Source organism: Leptodactylus fuscus, chromosome 2 (assembly GCF_031893055.1).
Source record: "Leptodactylus fuscus isolate aLepFus1 chromosome 2, aLepFus1.hap2, whole genome shotgun sequence".
Classification (NCBI taxonomy): domain Eukaryota; kingdom Metazoa; phylum Chordata; class Amphibia; order Anura; family Leptodactylidae; genus Leptodactylus; species Leptodactylus fuscus.
This window is the reverse complement of record NC_134266.1, coordinates 121,865,794-121,891,421: the sequence shown is the minus strand read 5'-3', so window position 1 is coordinate 121,891,421 and position 25,628 is coordinate 121,865,794. Positions and strand designations below refer to the sequence as shown.

Below are 25,628 nucleotides of genomic sequence, written 5' to 3'. Positions count from 1 at the left end.
CCCCGCTAAGCGCGGGGCCCCGGGCGGTTGCCCGGCTCGCCCGGCCCTGGATCCGCCCCTGGATCTTAGACAACCCATTTAATATTCTGGTATATTGGTATATAGTGAATAATAACATCTAAAGTCAGTAATACAGTAAAACAATTTCGTTTTTATTGATACAATTTGATGTTTTGGTGAAGGAGCATTATATATATTTGACAGCATACTCTTTCTGATGTCATGGGACGTAGAAGCAACCTATGAAAAAAATACACATATTAATACTGGAGTCCATAGATACCAAACAGAAATATGCTTTCTTTGCTTAAAGGGGTTGTGCAGGAATTGAAAACATGGCTGCTTTCGTCTTTTCAGGAAGTGACCTCATGTCCATCAGTCAAATGGTAATGCCACATCTCCATTGCATTAAGATGAATGAGACTAAGCTGCAGCTTGGCGATGTGACTAGTGGACATGATGTCACTTCCTGAAACAAGAAAGCAACCATGTTTTTGAAGTCAGACACAACCCCTTTAACCTACATTTTATTACTAAACGTTAATTTATATAAAATTCATTTTCTTAAAACTTGACATATTAAAGGTATTTTGCCATCCTAGCAACCGTTTCTTATTTACCTTTGTTCTATGGGCTATGTTCATGATATAGGGATATCCCACACTTGGGATAACCATGTTTACAATAGTGGAAAGCACTACATTTAATACAGTTTTGTAATTTTTAGTTGATTCATTTAAGAATCCATAGTAGATTGTTTTGGGAGATGGATCTTTTTTGTGTGTTCAAATACAACTAAATTACCTTTTCACTTTTGTTTTTCCATGGAGATATGTAAAACTATTGATTTACACATCTGCATAGTGACTTAAAGGGAATGTCCAGGGCAGTAGCATAAGTACCACCATAGCAGCTGGGACCTGCAACCTTTGGGTGCCCGGTGGGCCCCTGATCTGTTTTTTCTTTAATAGGTCATTACCTACGGGAGCAATCTCAGCAGGTAACAGGCCCTATTTACTTATCGATCCATGTTCCTGGTCATGGCTGCTTCAGCACCCCCTATTTGCCCTCAAGGAGACCCTGTGCATCCCAGCAACATCATATAGGACACACAGAGCCCCTGGAGGGCAGAAGGGGAAGCCATCAGCAGAAGTGGGGATCGATAAGTAAGGCAAGAGTATTTGCTGGGCAAACTGCAACAAATACTGCTGCTATTATACTCTGGGGTCTCTTCAGATCAGAGTAGATGAGTGAACATAAAAACCAGTGTTATGAACTTCTCTTGGGCTCCAGTGCGACTTCATGCTGTGTTTGGGCCTCTGTAGTTGCCTCACATGGGTCAGACCGGCATTGTCCCTGCTATGGGACAATGTACTCTGTGGAAGGGACGTTGTGTGACATTATTATGTGAGGAGGGGCGGCTATGGGATATATAATACTGTGTGGAGGCCACATTGGGACATTATATGTGTAAATGGGGCATTATGCTGTGTGGGGGGCCAGGAAAGGGTGCACTATGCGTGGGGGGAGGTCCCAAGTCAAAGGTTTGCTATGGGGCCTAGTGTTTTCTAGTTACAACTCTGCTCCAGGTTTAGAACATTATGGCCTACCATTAGGCTAGCCCATAAACTTCTAATCAGTGGGGGGTAGACAGCCCCTGCACCGAACAGCTGTATGGGGCGCCTCTGATGCCCACACTACACTCAACATGAGGCCAAAAGCAGTTGGCTCCATGCACTGGTATTGCAACTAAGCTCCCAGTCAGTTATCTGCTTCTAGCCCTGTGGGGCATATAGTACGGGCACTGGCTGCTCAGTGCAGCGGATCAGTGCAGAGGTTGGCTGTCTGCTACCTCACAAGGATATACTATGAATTCCTAAATAGTGGACAACCCCTTATAGTCTATGTTTTTGTGATTCAACAGCCATGTGAAAGTTGCATATACATACAATTTTTGATACCTTTCACATTACTGAATATTTGGAGAGGAGGTGATCTGTAACAATACAAGATAGAACCACATGCAGCAGCACTGTGATATTCCTGCAACTGTCAATGTCCCCTCTTTCTTTTGATTGTGGGACTACCAGGGTTTGATCTCCTACTGATCTCACACTAATAACCTAGTCTAAAGGTAGGCCATGGATCCTATACACCAGAAGCCAATCTTTTCTTTCTAAGATACATTACATTTTAGTTGTATGTATTCCTGATTTAGGATGAGCAAATTTGCAATTATTTCCCGACCACTATTTTTTTCCCTTTTTTATTTTCTAATGATATAACCATATTTTCACTAAGAAAATGAAAGTTAAAAAACATGTTTTGGATATTTGAACATTGATATTCACTTGACAGAAAGGAATAAAATGTTTTTGACCTACCTTGTGCTTTAATGCTGCAACCGTTTTATTTCCCGAGCCATTCTGCAAATCTCACACCATCCACAGAAAAGCATCATAAGGCTATCATTGCATAAAGTACCCTGAAAAAGCAACAGTAATACTTTCACATAGCTAGATATTGCAGCTTACATTGTTGGTTAGTTGTACTAGACTTTGCTTAGAAAAAACTACATTACCTTACCTAACTCTTCCATAAGCATGCATGCTTGAACTGGCAGGGTATGCATGTTTATTTCAGTAGGGAAGTGCCACCAGATGTGTCTGGCAGATACCATATTTATTTCCCTGAAGACCAAGTAGGTTAGAATTCAAGTAGTCTGATCTTTTTTGCCTCAATGCCTCAGGACAGGTATTCATATTTGTCTGCTGACTTGATGTCTGTAACCAGCGTTTGCTAACTCAGTGTGCTTAGACCTGATATGTGTGGCTAGCTTTAGATAACTCAACATGTTATTATTAGGATAACTCAACTTATTGTAGGAGTGAAATATATGTCATAATTGAAAAGGAGAAATAAAAAAGACAGGAAACATTAGTATTTCATTGTTTAAGCAGGAACAGTGCAGTTAAACGCACAGTTTCCTTCATTTTGACATATTCCACAAACTGCCTCTGAAATATTGTGTAATGTTCTGTATGTAGAAAGCACCTTCAACTAATCTACATGACAATAGAGCCATAACATAGTGTACATTCAGTGGCGTAACTAGGCATGGCTGGGCCCCGTTGTGAACTTTTGCCATGCCCCCTCCCCATTCCACCACACTTGCTCACCCACAACCTGCACCACCCATTCTCCCTTCTTTCTCACACGCAGCCTGTGCCCCCACGTCACCCTCTTTGCTCACACATAGTTTGTATGCCCATTGTACCCCTCTTGCTTACACACAGCCTTCACCACCCATTCTCCCTTCTTTCTCACATAGGGGGGAATGACGGGTGCAGACAGTGAGCAAGAGGAGGGAATGGGGGTGCAGACTGTGAACAAGAGGGGTACATGGGTGTGCAGGCTATGTGTGAGAAAGGGAGGAATGGGGTGCAGACTTTCTCACACAGCCTGCACACCCATGTACCCCTCTTGCTTATAGTCTGAACCCCAATTCCCCCTCTTGCTCAAAGGCAACCTGCAACCCATTCCCCTCATTGTACCTTGACCTGTACAATTCGGATAGCTCCGCCCGCACAATACTTTATAGTATTATAGCTTAGCAGATTAAAGGACCTGTGATGACGTCATGACACAGGTCCTGTAACCTACTAGGACAGAAGTATCAGGGTTTAGGGACAGCAGGCAGGAGATAGAAGTTTCTCCTGCCCGCTGTCATTATTCAAGTGCCGGGAGGCAGGGGCCCTGACAGCAGGTGGCCCCTGCTTGGGCACAGTAGTGAAGCTAGCAATTGGCTTCACTACTGTTAAAAGATGGACTGTGGAGGAGGAAGTTCCTTTCCGCATCCAACTTCAGGCAGCCCCGGCACTGCAGTAAATAGGGCCTGTTACCTGCTGGAGTTACTCGAGCAGGTAACGGCCTATTAAGAGGAAAATCTACATGTATTATCAGGTTTTGCAGTTCATTCCAGCTCAATACTAAAAATGAAGCCAATACATCCAAAATAACAACATGGTATACATACATTGAATCCTTCGTATTATTTAGGCTTGGTAAACTTATTTGGAAATACTATACTTTTTAAAGGAAATTCTACTTAATAGAGGGGGTTCTATGTACAGAATTATCATCTTTTAACAAGAAAAGATTGTGGCAACAAAGAGCATCTCTCTCGATTTATATTTATAATCCAAATTATATTTTCAACTTATTCTTATTAGTCAAAGAGCTATGTTATTGCTTCTATGTTAAATTGTATTATTTGTTGTTGTCAGCCTCACACATTCTCTGATAGCAAACAGACATTCTGTGACTCCCGGTGTACAACCAAAAATTGCTGTGACATCTGTACTAATGCAAGTGAATGGGGATCACATTGCAGACCCAATGTGACTCAACTGTGACTAAGTTGCAAAATTTCAATCAATGCTCAATGCAACCCCATTCATTTGCATTAGGGCAGATATCTTAGGGCGACATAGCAGTATTTAGCAAAAATCACCTTTTAGTCCCAGACTAACAAGGAGTCTCTAGGAGAGGGAGGAACAGTGCACCATACACTTCAGATAGCTGTTTGCAACATAGGATGGGATATAGGAATGATTCCAACTGCTATAGATGTGATGAGGAGAGGGCTGATGTCATACATGTTATGTGAATTTTTTTTTTATTTTTTTTTTGGGGGGGGGATTTTAGTCTTTTGGAGGGGGGGGGGGGGTGACAAATTTTAGAGTGAGGATTTACCATTTCTCTATCTATCTGGACCCAACTGTATGCCTATTGGACTATGTTACTGAAACTCCTGTGACAGAGGGTCACCATTTGACAATCCTGTGGCTTCTGTACCAGGCCCGTAAATTGGTAGCTGCACATTACAGAGATTCTAATCCTCCCAAGGTATCTTCCCATTGGGGAGATTTATATATTTAAAACGGGTACATATAAGAAATTTGAAGACTTATGGATACGCCTGGCCTGGCACATAGAGCTGTGACTGCAGTATCTCTGTAGGGACTCGAATGGTCAATACACTGGCACTCATGATGATACTATGTATCCTATATGACTAACTAGTAATACTGTTACTGTGCTGTTCTTAGCTGATACTCTTGTTTTTTACTGGGAATAAATGGAAATTGTACCTGAATCCTTTTGTGTCTCTCCCCCTAACTGAATTGCAATGTGGCCCAGGCAGCCTGGGGCTGCAACCATGACACATGAAGTAACCGGATCCCTTATATTGGGAAATGACTCGACTATTATCAATTTTTTTTTTTCAACTAATTATGGCAGATGCAGATGGGAGGAAAAGTGGAGGAGTTGGGGAAGGTGCTTGCGAGAGTTTGGTTTTGTTTACTGTTTTGTGCTTGAAAAAACTTCAATAGAAATGAAATAAATATATATATATATATATATATATATATATATATATATATATATATAAAAAAAAAAAGATATCTGTTGGCGATATGTTTGCTTGGATAAGCATGCCGCTGCTGGCTGATCCCCGCAGCTGCAGCAGCTTACTGCCTGTGGGCACGAGGATAGAAATACAACATTCCCGATCCTTTTCCCAAGAGGTAACACACTAGAATGCAATCTGCTAAAATCAGCAAGTTTGGTTGATATGTACTAACTCTGTAATCTGTATAAACCACTCTACTGTGGTTATTATCGCTGCCATAGTGACACTAGGCAGCTGAAAAAGAGGCATGCAAAAACTGAAGCATCCTCCACACGACACATGTGCCTGTCTCTTATCACCAGGGAGATCACCTAACTCAGTCTCTGGAAAATGTACATGCTAAAAGGTCTACAGGTTATCATTATCATATATTTTATAGATTGTAGGAACATGTTCCATTATTGTACTTACTCTGATGCCATAGGTCAGTCGCATGTGTGTGCGCATGGCAGTCATTCCTCCAGGAACACATGGCAAAAGGCAGCTTTCCCCGTATTTGTTAGCTACATAGCATGCAAAGCATGACGGAAAGCAGAACCCCAAAAGACCTGTAATTGAAGGAACAGTTTCTGCCTTAAAAAGTTCTGATAGAAATGGCAGCAGTACCTTTTTAAAAGTGAAATCACCAAATGTGACACTGATAAAGATGTACATAATGTAAAAAAAAGTGTATAAGGCTAGGTTCACACTCAAGCTGGACTCTCGGCCGAACTGCTAAAACACTGGTTACCAGCAAACCCCATCGACTGTAATGGGGTCCACTGGGTTTCCAAAGTTTTCATACTGAAACCAGCATAAAGAAGTGTCCTCGGTGCCAATTTTTTAGCAGTTTCTGTGGGAAGAGCCCCAGTGAAAACTATGCAGATGTGAACCTAGCCAAAGCAGGATTACCAGGTTACTGAAAATGTAATCTTTCCTATATTAACATAATGCACATGGTAAACAGTCTTGCATATTGGCATCTTGTACACTGCTGTGTCTTTCAAGGATATAAGATATGCAACATGCATATAATATACACCAAAACGTCTAACTTACAGAGGCCACAGTCATCACAGCAGTCACACAGGTTGGTGCTCCACTCTCCAGTTGGGGACATAACACCCGGTTGGGAATATCCAGGCTGTTCAGTGACCGCTGGCATGGTATCTGTGGAAAGGCAACAGCTGGTATTCCTATAAGTATAACCTATATACTGTAGAGTATATAATGTAGAGAAAAAGTGTTACACTTACCACTTTTTGAAGACCTGTAGCTCGAAGTGTGATGTTCTGGTGATAACTTCTAGTCCAAGGAAGAAGTCAACTCAACGACAAAAGGAAATGAGCACAAATGTGCAAATATGTAATTGCTTAATTTACAATAATGCAGCTCTTGACTAATTCTGATTTCCTCATGTCAGTGGTGTCATGATCCTCCCAAGCTAGCAGATTTCTCCTACAGGGTAGGTGATAACTTGCTGAACAGTGTGATCCTAGATCCCCACCTATTAGATAAACGGGGATTTTTGTCCCCATTCTGAATGAAGTGAGTTAAGAGCTGTACATCGATTAAATCCAGTGCCCCCAATTAAATTAAATGAGCAGTGGGGGCGTGCGCTACCTAACGACTCATCCATTCAGAATAAGGGACAAAAGTCACCTAGTCTCCTTATCAGTCGGGATTGAGCAGGAAGACCTCTCTATGGATGGGGATAACTATCCCAAATGGGGAAAACCCTATAACAATGTACTAGGACTATATGAGCAGTATTCTCTGAAATTCTTCACAGAAACCAGTCCTGAATACAATGGCAGTTATTAGTCACTTTTAGTTTGTATTTTATAGGTTACTTTGTGATCCATGTTATAATTTGTTGAAGGAGCAGATAAAAGCAGTGACATGTGGCTCAGAGCTATTGTGCCTGGGCAGATTTCTCTTTCGATAACATGGTACAACAGACATTATTTTGCTTATAGACAAATTGTTAAGGATGTGGCTATTTATAGGTACCGTACCTATGAACTATTGGCTATTTATAGGTCGTACCTATGAACTACTGGCTATTTATGCCTATAAATAGCCAAATCCAATTGTTAAAGCATGCAATTACAAGTTTATTAGATAACCTTCATGATCCAACAATCTATTGTCACAAGCAGAAGACCAAAAGAATTATAAAACTTAAAGGGGTTGTCCAGGAAAAAAAATCTGCAGCTACAACACAACTTCGGAAGAGACCCATTGGAGCAACGAGCAACAGGCGAGTTTGCTTTGCCGATTTAAACATGAAAAAGGTTATCCGTTTTTGCCTGGACAACCCCTTTAATTTTCTATATAAATTATAACAAATATTCATGTTAAGACAGTCAAACAACATTGCCAATTTAAGTGCACATAAACCGTACTCTAGATAAAAGAGGAATGGTCTTACCCGGACCTATTGAGAGACGGGGACTCAACAGGACTTGCATATGAAGGGATGGTGTAATTTATATCCTGTCTCTCACCTATGTCCCAAAATGACTCCTGTCCTTACAACAACAGTCTCTAGAGCTCTCCCTGTGTCTCCCTATCAAATTAAATACTTTTCCCTTATTTCCTTCAACCCAACACGTTTCATGTCCCAACAAGAAGGAGAGTTACAGGACCGCTGCTGAAACGAACGTTCCTCTGCACTCAGGGTGGAGCATCTACCTCTATAGCTCTACAACTAGCAAGCTCACATTGTAGACATATATTTGAGCAGCTTGAAGGGTTTCCACTCCCCACTGGGCTCATACCTCTAAATCCCCTGAGGATTGCCCCTCCATCTTGTTGGGACGTGAAGTGCGTTTGGAAATACTCTGGACTTAAAGGGATTCTACCATTAAAAACTTTTTTTTTTGTGGATAAGACGTCGGAATATCCTTTAGAAAGGCTATTCGTCTCTTACCTTTAGATGTAATCGCCGCCGCACCGTTCCTTCGAAATACCGGTTTTTACCGGTATGCAAATCAGTTCTCTCACAGCGATGGGGGCAGAGAACTAATTTACATACCGGTAAAAAACGGTATTTTTAAGAAACGGTGCGGCGGAGATCACATCTAAAGGTAAGAGACGAATAGCCTTTCTAAAGGCTATTCCGACGTCTTATCCACAAAAGAGGTTTTAATGGTAGAATTCATTTAAATGCATGTAGAGTAGGCATAAACATAAACAAGATGTGTGAACTCTTGCTAGAATGTGTTAGGTGTCTCAGACTCTAGGGCCCCTAGAAGAAGCTAAATAGTTGATCGGTGACAAAACTACTAGGAGAGAGGGAAAATTTAGGGATAGTTCAACTGTAGAATAAGCAGTAGTACATACTGTACCCCATCAGTAGCAGTATACAAGTGTAAGTCACAGAGGTGGCATGTGGTGGCATTACAGCAGTATGAAATAGACCCTTAGACTGGACCACTCCAAAAGGTTAAAGAGGATTTTTCTTTTTTTGGATCAATTTTAACAAATAAAACTAAGTACACTTTTGTAGAGAATTTTCATATATACATTTAAAATGATAGACTTTTGCCATGGAGCAACTCTTGGCATTGTAACAAAGTAAAAGAATCCTTATAGGCATTCTATATGCATAAAAACAAATCACACACGGTTTGCATGTTTCACTTTGACTTTCCACTCATTTAACACACAAATAACTAGAACGTAACAAAATTCATATTTAATGTGAAGTTCTTACAATAGTACAATGTGCTCAGAGGTTAACCCTCAAAGTTTGAATTTAGCACAAAATCTGCTATTTCCTGATCTTAAATAGGAAATATTTTTATTTCAAAATAATAAAATATTTATTCATAATATAGTAGCAACATGCAATTTCAGACTCAGTTTGTTGGTTTGGGAAAAACATAAAGAGGAGGATTGGCCTTAGGGATAGGCTTCTTTTGAGATAGTTCTTTCTCCTTTAGTTTCTGTGATTCTTTATATACCTGTAAATGAAAGAAATTTCCACAATTAGTTACACTTAAACGCTCTATAACAAACATCTCCCCTTCCAACCTTGCTAGTGGCCAAAGCATTGGACACTGGCGCTCCTCTATTCCACTACTGTTTACAACAATGATCTGCCATCCCTCAGTAGCCTAAGCATTAAACAAATGTAACTGAAGAAGTGTCGATATCCCTGTAAATATGGTAACTGCACACAAGTGAGAAAATGCAGACCTGCAAACAGAAAGCTTTCTTAGCAAGCCATCTTTTTGTTGCTCGTCTGTAGTATTCAGGAGGGAAGGTGTACTCAATGCCAAGCTGAGTGCATACATGTTCAAAGGCATCATAGCGAGTGCGACGCAGGAACTTTAACAACTTCTTCCTTCGATCTATTGACATTAACATCCGTCTCTTGTTTGCTTTATCCTAGGGAAAAGTGAAAAAGTAGAGAACAGAAGAAATAAGTAAATAACAAAATATACTAAAATCACAAAAACATAGGATAATACCAATTCTCTGTATGATGCTTAGTGGAATAAATCAACTATCTAAGATAAAACCTAACTTTTATAGGAGCTTCATTAAAAAGTCTGAAAATGTACATAAACCCTAAAACTCATGCACATTGTGGCATCCTAGTGGAATAACAGTGTAAAAATACCCACATTTAAACTAGGTGTCACCCTACTGATAAGGGTGCACGGAGTTGCTGTAGCCCAGATTAATATTAGCCTAGCCACAGTGTGGTCCACTAAGAGTCCATTGCCCTGGCTTAATGCCACAGGAGAGCAAACCCAGGTCCTTCTTCCCTGCGGCCACACAGACAGCAACTTAGTATCCTGTGCATTTCATAATTCATCAGGGGTTAATAGAAGGGCATGCTGATGCACTAAATATATTCATACAGCCCGTCCACATTTGAAAAGTCCAAACTTCTATACCAAATGGTATCTTCCCTTTTTTTTTTTTACTGTTACTGGTCAGTTTTTCTGATACAGACTTCTAACTTCCCTGCATAGATAAATGTAATGATTATATACTGGCTGGTAATAAATCTAGCACTGGAGCTTAAAAGGGTTGTCTGGGGAGTTAAGCTTACCTGATTTCCTATGGCAGTTTCTTCACGTTAGACCTGAGGGTTCCAACCCTGGTGACATGAGTAGAACCAGCGTGTGATCCAGGTCTCTCCACCTCTCCCTCCTTTCCTATACTCAGCCAGCCCCCACAGCACAGGTAATTACTTGTCTAATCAGGAAAGGGAGGGAGGGGATCGAAGCGACTCAAGGGTCAAGGGGCTGTTTTCAATCACATGGCCAGGGGTAGGAACCATGCCAGAACCACCAGGTCCAGCATGAAGAAACTGCTAGGAAATTAAGTTAGCTTAAAGTGGTTTCCAGGCATAAATGGACACCAAAATTATTTTTTTTAAATCGACCAGGCGCAGTGAAAAAAAAAAAAAAAGTTTCCGCTGCATGTGACCACTAAAGCCAATTAGCATCCTTGGGGAGGTATACAGTGTTGTCTTCCTGAGGCCGCTGATTGGCTTCAGCGACTTTAGTGGAAGGGATCTGGGACTTCACAGCCGGCAAATAGTGTTTCACTTTAAAAAGACATTGAAGCAGCTGGACCAGACTGTGCTGGGAGGACACCAAAGCACTGGAGACAGGAGAGTATGTTTTGTTATTTTCCTTCCTCCCCCCCCCCCCAGACAGCCTCTATAATTCCCCAGACCACTTACACACCTTAAAATCTTTGGCTAGTACTACATTGTGCCTTTTTATAGTGTTACTGATTGCTTTTACATACTGAGTGACAGTTGCAGTCGACATGGTTACATGCAACTAATTTATTTGGTCACAGTGTACTCCTAAGTTTATGAATGAATTCAATGTAACATTTTGCTGAAAGATCCCATGCTCCCTCTAGTGGCAGCTGAAGGTAGCTAGGTGTTCACGTTAACTCTACATGCATACATTTTGAAACTATGTATCTCAAAACATCACTCTGCCCACTAATAGATAGGATTTTAAAGATAGTGATTAAGGTGACTTGCCTTTGGATGATTTTGAAGATGCTCCTTAAAATTTTGGATTCTAGCGGTTAATGCAGCGACTGTAAACATGAAAAACAGCAATGGTGAAATGGGAAAATTATTTCACGTTTGTTCTACTTTAGAGATGTGTTGGTTTTGATCTACCTGCTGTAGATCTTTTATAAGAAAAACTTACCACTCTTTTGCTTTTTCATAATTAGAATGACATCCACCCCCTACGCCACTTCCTCCTTTTCCACAATTTTAACCATAAATTCCATATTCATTTGAAGCTATCCAGTTTACCTCCCTATTTTTCTTTTTTTAACCCTTTTAGGCTAAGGCCCCACAGGATGTCTCACAGCAAAAAAGTGCTGCAGGAAAAACCGTGGCGGCAATGCCGAGGATCTTCCCACAGTGCTTTAGACAGAAAGTTTGCAGAGGTTTCTGCTGCGGACTTTCTGTTTCAATTCTACCTAATTATATGGCGTTACCGTAGGTATAATTGACATGCTGCAATTTTCAAAACTGCGCTGGTTTTGGATATCGCAGAGTGTCCGCACTGCGTTTTTTTTTTTACTGCAAATTGGGCATGGGGTTCGCTAGAATCCAATCCACTTTGCACTGACTGGAAAACACCATGAGCAAATTGCAGCTTTTACGTCTCATGGGCCCCGGCCTAAAAGGGTTTTCCCATAATCTTAGCTTTTTTTAAAAAAAAATTTGTAGAAATTTAAAACATTTTCCTTAAAGCTCTTACGCTATGTTCATATCTACGCCTGGTAGCCACCTCTTGCGAATGAGTAGAAAAAAAACAAAAACAATGAATTCTTCAAAAATACGGTCACAAAGGGTAACACACACATAGCATGGTGTCTTTTTTTTTTTTTTGATGGATCAGTCAAAAAAAAAAAAAAAAAACCCTGTACGCCGTCCCCTCTTATGATTTTGAGCATGAGCAGAGAAGAAATACGGATTGCAAAATGGATACCCGTTGATAATTTTGTGTCCAGCATCCATACACCTCAATTTAAATTAAAAAAAACAAAAAAAAACTTATTTGTTGCTGTGCATGGTGTATCTTTTGGACAGAGGAGAAGTGCTGCAAGTCTAACTTTTATCTTCATCCAAAAAAGCGGATACATGGCATAAAAAGAGCACCTTTCATGTTTTATATACCGCCAGTAAGCCGACTGCACTAAATTCAGCGAGGAAAGAATCTGTGGGGAGATCTAATAACAATGTATTTTTTTACAATCTGTGCTTTTTACTGGTGGTATTTTGGTTTCCATCTAATCTATTGATTACTTTTTATTGAACATTTTATGAAGCAAAATGGTGTATAATCATTTCTAGCGGTTTTCTATTATTTTTTTTTCTTTACGCTGTTCACCCTGCAGGGGTGGGGATTAGGGGAAATGTCTTTATTTTTACTACGCTTAACTTTTTTTTTTTTTTTTTTTTTTATTTTGTTTCTCCAATAAGAGACCTGAACCATTCCTATACACTGCAATACCTGACCATGTATTGCAGTCATTCTGAGGCTGTCAGCCTATGCAGACTCATAAGCTCTCAGCCTCCATTCTGGACAGGATCAACCAGGTATGTGGCAGGGTAGACTTGGGCTGCCAAATTAAAACACCGACCCCCCCCCCCCCAAAAAAAAAAAACAAAAAAAACAAAAACAAAACAAAAAACATGTTGGGGGGAGTAATCGGGGACCAAATATATAGTAAAACTCCTTAGATGCCAGCCTCATACCCTCACTGCAATGGCAACCTCTTGGAACCATTGAGGGGGTGACAAGAAGGCCCCCCAATCACTTAGATGTCACAATCACTATTGAGAAGTTCATCTGCTTCATACTGGAGCTCTCTCTAATTCTGATAGGTAGTGCCAGGTTCCACTGTATAACCAAGCCACAAATCAGCAGCACTGCACTATTCTGGTATTCAGTATCAACTTTATGCTCAGTGTGATGTAACAGTATTACTCTGAGCAGCGAGAGCTTACACTAACTTTATATAGCATTTTTTAAAAACACTTTTAGATTTTTACTTGCAAAAGCCTAAAATTTCCAACCTCTACTAGAGTGGAAGTTTGTCGAAATACATTATTTAAGGGAAAAAAGGGAAATTGCATGTTTCCAGTTATCTACACCAAACATTACTGTAAGAATGTTACAAAACACACAGTAGAAGTAGATTCACAATCATCCAATGAAGCGCTTCCCTCTTAGAAATGCTTTGTTTTGTAGACTTCAGACAAGCAAAAAAAAAAAAGAAAAGAAAAAAAGCAACATTAATTGCAAGTTTGTGAGGTTTTCCCACAATTACAATTTAAGTTATGATAAAAATTAAAAGGGGGTCTGTCAGGTTCAAAATGCTTCCCGAACCAGTAATAGTGCTGTGCAATTGTCTTTAAAGAGGTCCTTTCATGTCCTCACACCCCTCCCCTTCCCTCACAGTTCTTGTCCAAAATCTTGTACTGGGGAAGGGGGGGAGGGGTGTTCCTCACAGCTCAGCATCATCACTGGGCAGTAAGGAACGCCTGCTCTGACAATACAGGGCTACTGACGAGTACTGTCAGGGGGTCGTTCCTTACAGCCCAGCAATGACGCTGAACTATGAGGAACGCCCTTCTGACAGTAGGGAGAGATCGCTGCACATACCAGGGGCACATACTGGGAAAGCAACATATAAAACCGCATATGCATGAGTAGAAACATACTTCATTGATTTGTGGTCAAAATTGTAATGCAGTGCTATGAGTGGCTTGAAATGTCAAATTAGTTACAGACAACTGCGACAAAGGTAGAGGCTAAAAATGTCTAACATGGCTTATAGACAGTGATTCCAGAGGGGAGTCACAGCATTTGCAACTGTTTAGTCATATTAGTCCTACCACTAGTGCACTTAAAGGCTGGTTTCTATATCCATAAAAAGATGATCATGTCTGCATTACTTTATCAGTTTGTGGCCACAAAGGAGCTTCTGATCCTATTATATACTACAACTCTTTTTCACCTCTGACCACCAATACCCAATTGATAGTCGATACTTACTGTAGACTTCAGTAGACGTACTGTCTTCAGGATTTCTCCTTACTTTTTCCACAAGTTGCTGAATTTTAATCTTCAGTTTGTCAGACTAGAAAATATAAAGAAAAATAACATTTTATCTTCCCCGTTATTCTACATTCATATTGTGCCAACTTTTTACAAACTATTCAGAGTCTTGTGAGTAGGAAGAAAGAAGAAAAGATATTACCAAACTTTTCCCATAAAGATAAAAATTAACACAGTTTCTTGAGATTGGTGGGACGCTCAGAAACCAGACCCATATCACCTAGGCTACTGATTTTGGGATAAATTATTTTAAACATATTAAAGAAGGAAGACCATACCGTTGCTTACATCAGCTTATGTTCTTCCAACAATGGCTGCATGATTTTGTTCTGTGATGTTTCTTGCCTGACACATCAATGCCCATCCATTCGATGAAGCAGAAAACGTGACTCAGAGAAGGCAACCCTTCTCTGATCCAGTTACAATACAACCATACAAAATGAAGCCTCTGATGCATCTTTGTTAACAGAGAGTCCCATGCGCAGTAGGGTTCACTGAATACATGTTTTAGACATCTCTGGTAGCCCCCGGTTCATTTTCATAAGCTGGAATAAGGTGGTGTTTGCAAAATCACGATATATTCTCACCGCAGCAGAAATCGAGCACTTCACGAAATTTCTTTTTGAGAAATACTGCCACTCTTTTTGCAACTCTGATAAGTTATCCCTTTTACCCATGACAACAACAAGTGATGTGTTCAGACAGCCTATTGTACAATCTATATATTTATATACCCACCAAGCAAGCACATAATGCGTCACTTCTTACATCAAAAGTAGGAGGTGGTCATAATAATGTAACTGAAATGTGCACCTGAAATCTACACCTATCTCTGACTCATTCAGGTTTTATTTCTGTTCTATGTGACCTCCTGAAATGGGTCAGAATTATTGAATGGCTGGTATCTCTGTTAGTGACCAACCAATACGCTTTCTACATCTGTAACTAATTAGATTTATTCAAAAATGTATGATTTTTGACGACATATTCAGCGAAATGTGGCTGGGTCTCTCTTGCCGTATATGAATCAGGTGCCCAACTGTGTACTCATAGCTAGTTACCTTCTCCTAACGCTCAGGAAAGCAAAAACACCAAGCCTTCAACCTCCCAATAAATCAATAAACAGTAGCTGGGCAGTGTTCTATCACTATGTTCACTTGGATAACTTTCTCATGACGAATCAGATGAATAAAAATTAAGTTTTATCCATTTTATTGCCGGCTGGATCATTTTCCACAAGTTGAAGCTATTTATTCGTCTCAATAAATCAGCCACACTCCTGTGGAAATGGCATAGGATTTCCTACGTAATACGTGCCAGTTTTCTGGCGCGAGTTATAATACATTTTTCGGGCCAGGGCTTCCCCACTCCAGCCCACTCCCACTTTTGTAATAAAAAGAAAAAAAAAAAAAAAGCATAGCATGAGCGACGTGGTGCATCTTAGGTGTAAAAAAGGCCCATGTACCAAAGATGCGTCGCATTAACAAGTTTTCAGGCTTAGAAGGGTTAATCAATTCCCCCCAGTTTGTACTATTTTTGCCATATTAGCCTCCGCTAAATGAAATGGTTTTCTAAACTAGATTCCACTTATTTAAAGCAATACTGACCTGACTAGCCATATCCAGGGATATCAATCGTTTAACTACATCATTGACCCTTAAGAAAAAAAAAAAAAAAAAAAGACATGTTAAGGAGTACATCTGATAATTGATCAAAAGAGAAAAAGTTGCACATGTATTGAGATGCTCAATCCAAATATATAAAGAAAAATTTATTAACACCTAAGAAGTAAGCTATTGCGCTCATATATAAACATATATGACAAATATATAAAAATATTTGGACATTGGCTTATCCTAATTTTTTCATAATTTTATCAATAGAAAACACTAGGTTTTACATAACATAGTGATAGCAAAAAACAAAAGAAAAAAAGAAAAGAAATATACACCCTTCAATCAAAATGCTTACATATATACATTTATATAGCTCAAGAGACATATACAGTGAAGTTACAGAGGATTTCTGGTGAAAGGTGGTTCTAGTAGTTCCATACATATTAAATAGGATCAATCATTTCTAAAATTGCTTTTTAAATAAGCATAACTTCAAATACACTTTATAAAGGTTATTCCAGGTATGCCTGTTATTGTTTTTTCTTTAATTTTTTTTTTTTAAATCTGATTTTCTTCAAATGCAAACCATCTTCAGAGAGCACAGGGGGCATTATCTCTGAGCACAGATGCGTCATCAGAAGTTCAACGCCTCGCTTCCATTCAGCAAAACCAACTTCTTTAAAAATGAGTCTTCAACTAGCTGCTTCAAGAGTGGCGTGGGCAACAATAGATTCCCTTTAAAGGGGCTCTATCAGCAAAATCATGCTGATAGAGCCCCACATATGCGTGAATAGCCTTTAAAAAGGCTATTCAGGCACCGCTAAAGTTATATTAAACTACCCCCCAGATTTAAAATAATACCCTAAAAAAGAATGTGATCAACTTACCCATCGTGCACGGTGGGCGGGCATTCAGGGTGTGTCTTCTTCATCCACGCCTCCTCTTCCTGCGATGTCCTCGGGTCCCGTCTTCCTCCGGCACTCGCGAACTGACATTGCTTAAAAAAATGGCCTGGGCGCATGTGCATTAGCATGCTGCTTCTACTACGGCTACTGCACATGCGCCCACGCCATTTTTTTTTTTTTTTTTTAGCAATGTCAGTTCGCGAGCACCGGAGGAAGACGGGACCCGAGGACATCGCAGGAAGAGGAGGCGTGGATGAAGAAGACGGCGGACCCTGAATGCCCGCCCACCGTGCTTGATTTTGCTGATAGAGCCCCTTTAAGGTCCACTGCCATTAATAAATGGCGTGTCATTCCACTATATAAAATGCTGCAGTCAACAACTAAAGGGAGTCTGTCACCAAAACCCAAGCTATCAGCCCAGCCCCACAGACTGATTCAAGTGACACTAACCTAATAGCGTTTTCCCCTTGTGAATCAGTACTGCAGTGGTCGAGATTTCCGGTTTTGTCAATATGCAGATGAGCACTTTGGAACAACGAGGTCATTACTGTTGCTCCAAAGAGGTAAGCGGTAATTTGTTATACAGCTGAGATCTTTGGGACACTGCCGAGATATTGCTGCGTTTGTCAGCAGAAGCAATGGTTCACTGTTTGATTCAGAAGACCCTAAGCAACCCATCTGCAAGACTTGTTTGATACAGTGGGCTCTGGTGGCCAACCACTTTAAACTGAAAATATGTGACCTCTTCATGACAAAAATATAGAATTTTTTTTTTCTGATTCAATTGTTTGACTAGTAAATGCAGCATCAAACATGCATAATATGGAAAGGCCCAGCGGATAGCTTACTCTTCTGCACTTTTTATTCCTAGATACTCCTTCTTAAACATTGTAGGCGGTAAGTCATCTAGCTGGCTTGGTCCTCCTGAAGAGGGAAAAAAAAAACAAAACAATTTGTAGAGCCATGAAGACAGAAATATGACACAGGATCACGTCGCTGTACAAAAGGCCATTTATCTCTTCATTAGCAATAAGAAAAACTTGGTCTACATCCTAGGTTCTCAACCCATAGTATATGTATCACCATGCTGTGATTTGCTGGTAAAATCATATGTACTGGATTTTTTGTAAACTGAAAATGCCTATATCTAAAGTTATCTGCGTTTAAAGGTTCCATTAGGATTCTGCCAAAAACGCAATACAGTAAAAAGATGACCATTACAGGAAGTTGACAGTCTCCATTTTATCATTCAGTTTTCCGGTGTATTTTCCCTGCAATTTCATCTGCAAAAACCGAGCTGCAGGATACAGCTTTGTCAAGGGCAGTCGTAAAATGTAGGCAGAATAATATGAGGCTGTGGATTAGGTAAGCTAAAGCAACTCCATCATGAACGGCTGACGCCATGGTCAGTGAGAAGACGTAAAGATTTATCACTTAATTAAAATCCTAGTGATTGAATTCCTATAAAAGTAAATATGCAACAAACTATGGCTAATATCACATCTATGGAGAGAAAAATCCATCACGGAGGACTATTCTCTCTGCCGGTTTCAGTATTAAAACAGCCTAAACCATACAGATACCCGGCAGACCCATTGTAGTCCACAGATAACCGTTGTTTTAGCGGATGGGCTCTCTGTCACTCAGGTCCCCGGCGGACCCAAGAGACAGAGAGTCCGGCGCAAGTGTGAATCCAGCCTCAGTGTCTAAAAGCAATAATTGCATATTATTAAAAATTTACAATTCTATTTTCATTCCGCTGTCAAGTCAGTTTCTCTGACTCAATGAGTAAGGGGTTGTGTTTTATGTCTGGGAATGTCTTATAATCAGATTTTCACAGACTATTATAAAGGAGTACATAAGGGCTAGTTCACACGGAGGCAATGAGGCAGATTTTGACAGCAGATTTCGCGAATGGGAGGCGAAAAACGCCTAGCGTTTTTTGGGGGTTTTTTTGCAAAAAAAAAGCCTAGCTTTTTTATTTTTGCAAAAAACAGCAACTGAAAACACCTAGAGTTTCTTTTACAGTCCATTCACTTTAGAGGAGGGGAAAACCACCTGGCGTTTTCTGAAGCAGTTTTTTTTTTTACCAAAAACTGCTCCAGAAAAAGCTCCAAAAAACGCCTCAAGGTAAAAAAAAAAAAAAAAAACGCTTGCAAAATCACGGCCGCAAACTAGCGCGGCGCATACGATCCCCGCTCCCATTGAAATCAATGTGAGCGTGTACGGCCCGCAAAGGGTCCCGCGGCGTAGACGTGCCACATCACGCGGCACGTTACACCGTGTGAACCCTCCCTTACGTGTGAACTATTTGTGCATGTTACAATACTGACCATCAGATTTTGCTGTGGCGTATGTCCTGGATACAGGTATAAGACTTGCCCCTGAAACAAAGCAGACACAGTTTATTGCTTGTCATGCATCTATGAATGGTAAGTCCTATATGCTTCTAAAATCTCATCACAGAAGGGATATGTTATTCAAACATCATATATAATGCCGCACTTCCCAATGTCACGTGTCTATGACAGAACAGACAAGACATGACAGAACATCTAGACTCAACCCCTGATGTCTGCACGACTCGCTACACATACTCGCTGCCAGCGATCTTGTCTCTGGAAACCATGGCCGGCACTGAGCTGCTTGTCTTCCAGCGCCCACCAAGGCAGCCCCTGACCTAATACCCCGGCCAAGGACCTCAAACACGGCTGTCCGCAGCGTAAACATCTTGCACGGCGGTCACAAGCAGGTCTCACAAGGGCGCAGCCATATTGTGGAGGCTAAAGCAATCGAGCACTGGTACGGAAGAGTTCGCGGTGACGTCACGATCCTGTCTCCTGGCTTCTAGCATCCGGCAGACGGGTGGCGTGAGATCGTGGATTGATTGCTATTCCTAATCACACTATAGCACAGAAAGGAGATTGCCTGCGTGTTCATGGTCACAGATTGTGTGTGCTACTATTGTATCTCTACCTGTTTGTGTTAGGGAAACTTACATGTCAAGGAATCCAAGGATTCTGTGGAAAATCTGAAACCTGACAGATATGTAATACGTTTTTTGTGCAGTATTAACTTAATACTGCCAATACTACACATATAATTTTAAACTGTAAAAATACTGTTTTTAACAAGATATCTTGTTTTTGTGTTGCTATATTCTTAGACACATAACTTTTTTCATTTTTTAATATTAATGTAGTTCCGCTAGTATTTCTTTCCTCAATCTTATAGGGCCCGTTCACATGGAGTAAACGCACGTGTATTTTTGCAAAATACACGTGTAAAAATACACATGTAAAAATAAGACTCCCATTGACTTCAATGATATTTTTTACACGTGTAAAAATACGCCTGTAAAATGTCATTGAAGTTGTTAGAGTTAAGTCCTCCATCTTTGTATTTTGGCAGCCATCTTGTACTCTTTCACATATAAACTGTATAAGTATGTGTTTTTTCTCCTTAAGTCAAGGAGGCCCTTTGTTAGACTTTAAGGAATGTGATAATGAACGTTAATGCATAGGTTGCTAATCATTATCTCTCAAGGGCCTCATTTTGAGAAGATGCAGCTGACTTTGTATATCTCTTATCCCCTTTATATGATGTATGGACACATAACCAACAAGAGTATTAATCTTATGGTATCTGGGCACTCTGTCATATTTTATGGTATATGAAGGTCACTTAGAGTGTATAGACACAGGGTCTATGGAACATGTCATCTTATCTCTTTTGCCATGATATATACATATAGACATAGTCTGGGATGTTAGCTCACATAAGTATTTTGAATCCTTTGTTTCATGGGAAAGTCCATCCCAGTGTGGAAAGTTGTAATGAGATGCAGATCATATCAGGCCTCAGCCAATAGTCATGTGCCAGGCTTATCTTATATCTCTATGACCAATCATGGTATACTAATTAGAATAAGCCAAGCCAGCTCTTTGTCTGTAATGTATTTAAACTACCTTTTTCTTATAATAAAATCAGAACTCTTTTGATACACTACCATCTTGTGTCTTTAATCAGTTCTCCAGGCTTAAAGAAAATGGCTGCAGTCCATCTAGGCCTGTTAATTAATTATCTAATTTGAAACTCTGCAACATACTCTTATGAGGACACTTTAATGTCCCCAACAAAGTCAATGGGAGTCTTATTTTTACACGTGTATTTTGCAAAAATACACGCGCGTTTACTCCGTGTGAAGGCGGATATTAGGCAGCTAGGGCAGTTCTTGTGCCATACCTTAGTGAGCTAAAACAGAAGCCATGATTCTGTTGGGATGGGGGCTGAGGCCATGTGGGATGGGATCATCTCCTTTCCTCTGACAGATGATGTATATCTCTTATCAAAGGACTGTATCACTAAATCACCCGTGAGTTTATACAAAGCTAATGTGACCACATATGTCAAGACTTTAGAAGAAACCTTTCACTCATGGAGAAATTAGCCTCTGTCTTTCATGGGCAGGAGGCACCTACTTAAGATGGATGAATTTCCCCACCTGCTATATATTTTTTATACATTGCTGCTGTACCTCCACTTGATACATGAGAAATGGATCAGCTATTTGTTTTTCACATTCATTTGGAAAGAGGAGCACTCTCATATCCCATATCACAGTCTACAACAACCTAGGCTTATCAGTGAATTAAATGTCCCAGACATTAGAGCATAGTACAATATAGTGGTGTTGAAGAGGGTGGCAATGAAATGGCTCTATGCCACTGAAATGTTCTCTGATAGAAATGGTGACCAGTCCTTTGCTCCAAGTATAACTACCCATTACAACTCCTCTACACTTCAATCCTGGAGATGACTAGGAATAACCCCCTGCTCATAGCTACATGGCGAACTTGGCAGAAAATACAGCTGTTGAAGCAATTGCATCCCACTGATTCGGTCCACTTGTCGCTTCTAACTAAACCTTAATTCTAACTGGGCTTCCCCCACAGGTAATTTTATAACTGGCATAGGGGCAGTATCATTAACATTGATGACTTGCTAGATAAAGTAGAGAGAGCGTTTTATGTATCTCCTTATCTCCGATCACAATACCCCTAGATATCTTTTACTTTGAATGAAATTGCTTATTTTCAAACAAAGAGCTACATTCACAAGATAATAGAATGGAACATTGCTATTCTCTCCTACTTATAACATCTGACTTCAATGAAATGCCACATATCCCGCTATTACAATTTCATCCATACGATCTTACTATACTGTTACATATGGGTTGATCCAGCACGTGGCCCTGGTGCGGCTGTCAGGGGTCAGTTCACTCAATCTTGTACTCACCCTTCACTCAGGCTGCAAAATGAGCATTAATTGCACCCCAACATAGTCCACTCACCCCATATACAAATGTATATGCAATTTTTAACTGCACCATATTTGCCACCCAATCACTCAGCAAAATTGATCTCTCACTATCACCATGCTTTATTACTGCTTCCCACGCAATATAATGTCCCCTTAGTGGTCCCAGATAGTTTGATGCCCTCATAGGAAAAATGCTTCTTTAGTGCCCCACACACAACTGTTGTGCCATACAAATAACAAAAAAAAGTAATACTTAGGGCAGGTTCACACCTGCACCCGGTCTCTGCTTTCAGGTTTCCGTCTTCTGCCAAAGAAACTGGACAGGAGACGGAAATCGGCAGTCACTTTTCAAACTCATTCATTTGAGCGTTTTGTGGTCTCCACCGTGAAGCCGTTTTTTTTTTTTTAACATGCAGGACTATGTGTCCGGTTAAAACAAAATGGTTTTGCCACGGAGACCACAAAACGCTCATGGGCGGACACTGTGTGCCGGGTTTCCATCTCCTGTCGGCAGAAGACGGAAACCTGAAAGCAGAGACTGGGGCGCAGATGTGAACCAAGCCCCATTTCCAGGGAGCTCTCTCCTGCATATCTTGTGTCCAGCTCAATGCTGCAAACCTTGGCCAGGCCACAGTCACCATGATAAATGTGGTACATTTCAAGACTGTCTAAGGCTAGGTTCACACTTGCACCCGGTCTCCGCTCGGGGATTCCATTCCCCATTCCACTTAAAGAGGACCTTTCATCAGATCGGGCACAGGCAGTTTTATATACTGCTGGAAAGCTGACAGTGCGCTGAATTCAGCGCACTGTCGGCTTTCCCGATCTGTGCCCGGTGTAAAGCGCTATCGGTCCCGGGACTGTAGCGCTTTAGTGTCAGAAGGGCGTTTCTGACAGTTAGCCAGGGATGCCCTTCTGCCCAGCAGCGCCTATCGCGCTGTGCTGTGGAGCGGGGAGGAACGCCTCCTCCCTCTGCTCACACAGCTCGTCCATAGACGAGTATTATCAGGAGAGGGAGGGGGGAGTTCCTCCCCGCTCCACAGCACAGCGCGATAGGCGCTGCTGGGCAGAAGGGCATCCCTGGCTAACTGTCAGAAACGCCCTTCTGACACTAAAGCGCTACGGTACCGGGACCAATAGCGCTTTACACCGGGCACAGATCGGGAAAGCCGACAGTGCGCTGAATTCAGCGCACTGTCAGCTTTCCAGCAGTATATAAAACTGCATGTGCCCGATCTGATGAAAGGTCCTCTTTAAAAAATGCGGAGAGAAAAGTCCTGCAAGCACTTTTGTCTCCACATTTTTGCGCCCTTTTTGGGCAGAAACCCAACAGACCTCATTTTAGTCTATGCAGTGTACGGGTTTCCAAGGGTAACCACTTTTTTAAGTGCATAGGTTTCAGTTCGGGGGACCAATATATGTAGTGATTGGAACTACATATATTCCGGTATTGTGGAGCTTTTTAAACATGCCATGAGTAAGAGACTGACGTCTCGAAACGTGTAGGCTCTTTGTTCCATCTAGATGCCTCACACTAACGCCTATACTGGATTGATGTAGCTGTAAGTTTTTCTTGTATGCTGATTCTTTATTTTTGTATCTGGTGATTTTTCCTTTTATGGAATATGTTTATTGTCATTAAAAGTTAAGTTTTATTACGACTTTTTTGTGCTGATTTTTTATGCAATACTTGATTTTTCCCCCCTATCAGTATGTCTTTTGTAGTATAGGAGGAAATCCACGCAAACATAGGGAGAACATACAAACTCCTTGCAGATGTTGTTCCTGGCAGGATTCGAACCCAGGACTCCAGCTGCAATGCTAACCACTGAGCCACTGGGTTGTCCTATAATTTTAGTATATAAGTATATAATTGCATCTTATTTGATAGTATACAATTATTTGTTTTCACACAAAATTTCAGAAGTGATGCCAATTGTTTAGCGGTATCTAACCATAGTGCACATTTCTGTCCAATCGGCCCTAATTCTTAATAAAATAATATATATACAGATAAACACACAAAATGAAAAACAACAAAAAAATGTTTTATTTTTGTAAATATAATTCACATTGATAGTAAAATAAACTTTAGCTTATACTATAGATTTCCACTGTAATAACACTATGTAAATATAAAAATAGACTATGAACACATAAGACATTTACTCTACCAAGCTTCTATGCTAAAGACTACTACTAAAATATGTAAAGTTACCTTATAGACAATATAGATATTATAGAGGGATAAAGTGCAGTGTAGAATTGGAACAAACTGCTATAAATATCATTAATCTTGTCCATATCAGCTGATTTACAAATATATTATATATGTCAAACAAAAGAGGTGTAGCGATGAAATAAAGCAATCCATGGTAATTGGTCTCTCTTTATAATGCCGTCAATGAACTCGCACAAAACTAATACAGGTATGCATACAGTCAAACACAGCTATAACCAGAAGTATCTTGTTGCATGCAGAAGTGGTTACATGTTATTCTTACTTAGTCCATGCTGCTCAGTCCCTCTATTAATAGCATACCAAATATTTTATGATGTTTTTGTTTTTAGACTATAAAAGATATGTCACAGCTCTAAAAGACTCTGACTTACACAGCATTAAAACTTAACTAAACTTTCAGACAACTTTTCATTTCTGGTAGTATTCGTGCTTAATTCGTGATTAGTACATTTTGTGATTTAATTTACGTATTAACACATTTTGTCTCCTTTATGTGAAATCCTGCATTTTTTCCCTTGCTTCTGTATTGAGATCTGTTTCTGCTTCTCATTGAATGTTACTGTGTACAGAAATACAGGCTTAGAGTACAGGGCTTATTCAGCTGTATAGTATATGATATGCCTGTTTGCCTGTTCTAGGAACTCCCATGATAATGAATATTGAGAGCCACACATGCTCATCCAGCTCTACACTCATAGCAGCAGGGGATTTGAGGATCTCCATTCTCGACATAGGTGTGGCTCCTAGAATTGGACATTTATGGCACCCCTTTAAAAGATATGTTGGAAGAAAATCTTCACATTTTCTTAATCTGTCTTTTCTGATATTATGCCTATGCACAGAACTGCTTATTTGCTGCTTGTTGAGAGGTGCTACAGCACTTCTCAGCAAATCTCTCCATACACATGCGTGGTTGCTTTGGCTGAATGTATAGCACATGTCAGGAGAATCAGG

At 40.4% G+C, this 25,628-nt stretch overlaps 1 protein-coding gene and 1 long non-coding RNA gene across 2 annotated transcripts; both read right to left on the bottom strand.

The window, feature by feature from the left end:
* Nucleotides 1-170: 170 nt before the first annotated feature.
* LOC142193741 (uncharacterized) lies at nucleotides 171-6,960 on the bottom strand. The gene is made up of 5 exons (XR_012714999.1): nucleotides 6,712-6,960; nucleotides 6,515-6,625; nucleotides 5,888-6,024; nucleotides 2,385-2,485; nucleotides 171-240 (listed from the first exon to the last, which is right to left on the bottom strand). It is a non-coding gene; the product is annotated as an uncharacterized LOC142193741 (long non-coding RNA).
* Nucleotides 6,961-9,161: 2,201 nt separating this feature from the next.
* MRPS15 (mitochondrial ribosomal protein S15) lies at nucleotides 9,162-19,915 on the bottom strand. The gene is made up of 8 exons (XM_075264580.1): nucleotides 19,705-19,915; nucleotides 19,441-19,491; nucleotides 17,956-18,031; nucleotides 16,194-16,242; nucleotides 14,524-14,608; nucleotides 11,481-11,539; nucleotides 9,662-9,853; nucleotides 9,162-9,426 (listed from the first exon to the last, which is right to left on the bottom strand). The coding sequence occupies exons 1-8, from the start codon at nucleotides 19,835-19,837 to the stop codon at nucleotides 9,322-9,324; spliced, it is 750 nt and encodes a 249-aa protein (XP_075120681.1). The 5' UTR covers nucleotides 19,838-19,915; the 3' UTR covers nucleotides 9,162-9,321.
* Nucleotides 19,916-25,628: the final 5,713 nt, after the last annotated feature.

Coding starts and splice junctions, on each gene's coding strand:
- MRPS15 (XM_075264580.1), bottom strand. CDS start 19,837: ATGTTTACGCTGCGGACAGCCGTGTTTGAGGTCCTTGGCCGGGGTATT. Junction 14,609..16,193: donor CCCTGGATATGGCTAGTCAG/GTCAGTATTGCT, acceptor TATATTTTCTAG/TCTGACAAACTGAAGATTAA. Junction 11,540..14,523: donor TACGTCTACTGAAGTCTACA/GTAAGTATCGAC, acceptor TCATGTTTACAG/TCGCTGCATTAACCGCTAGA.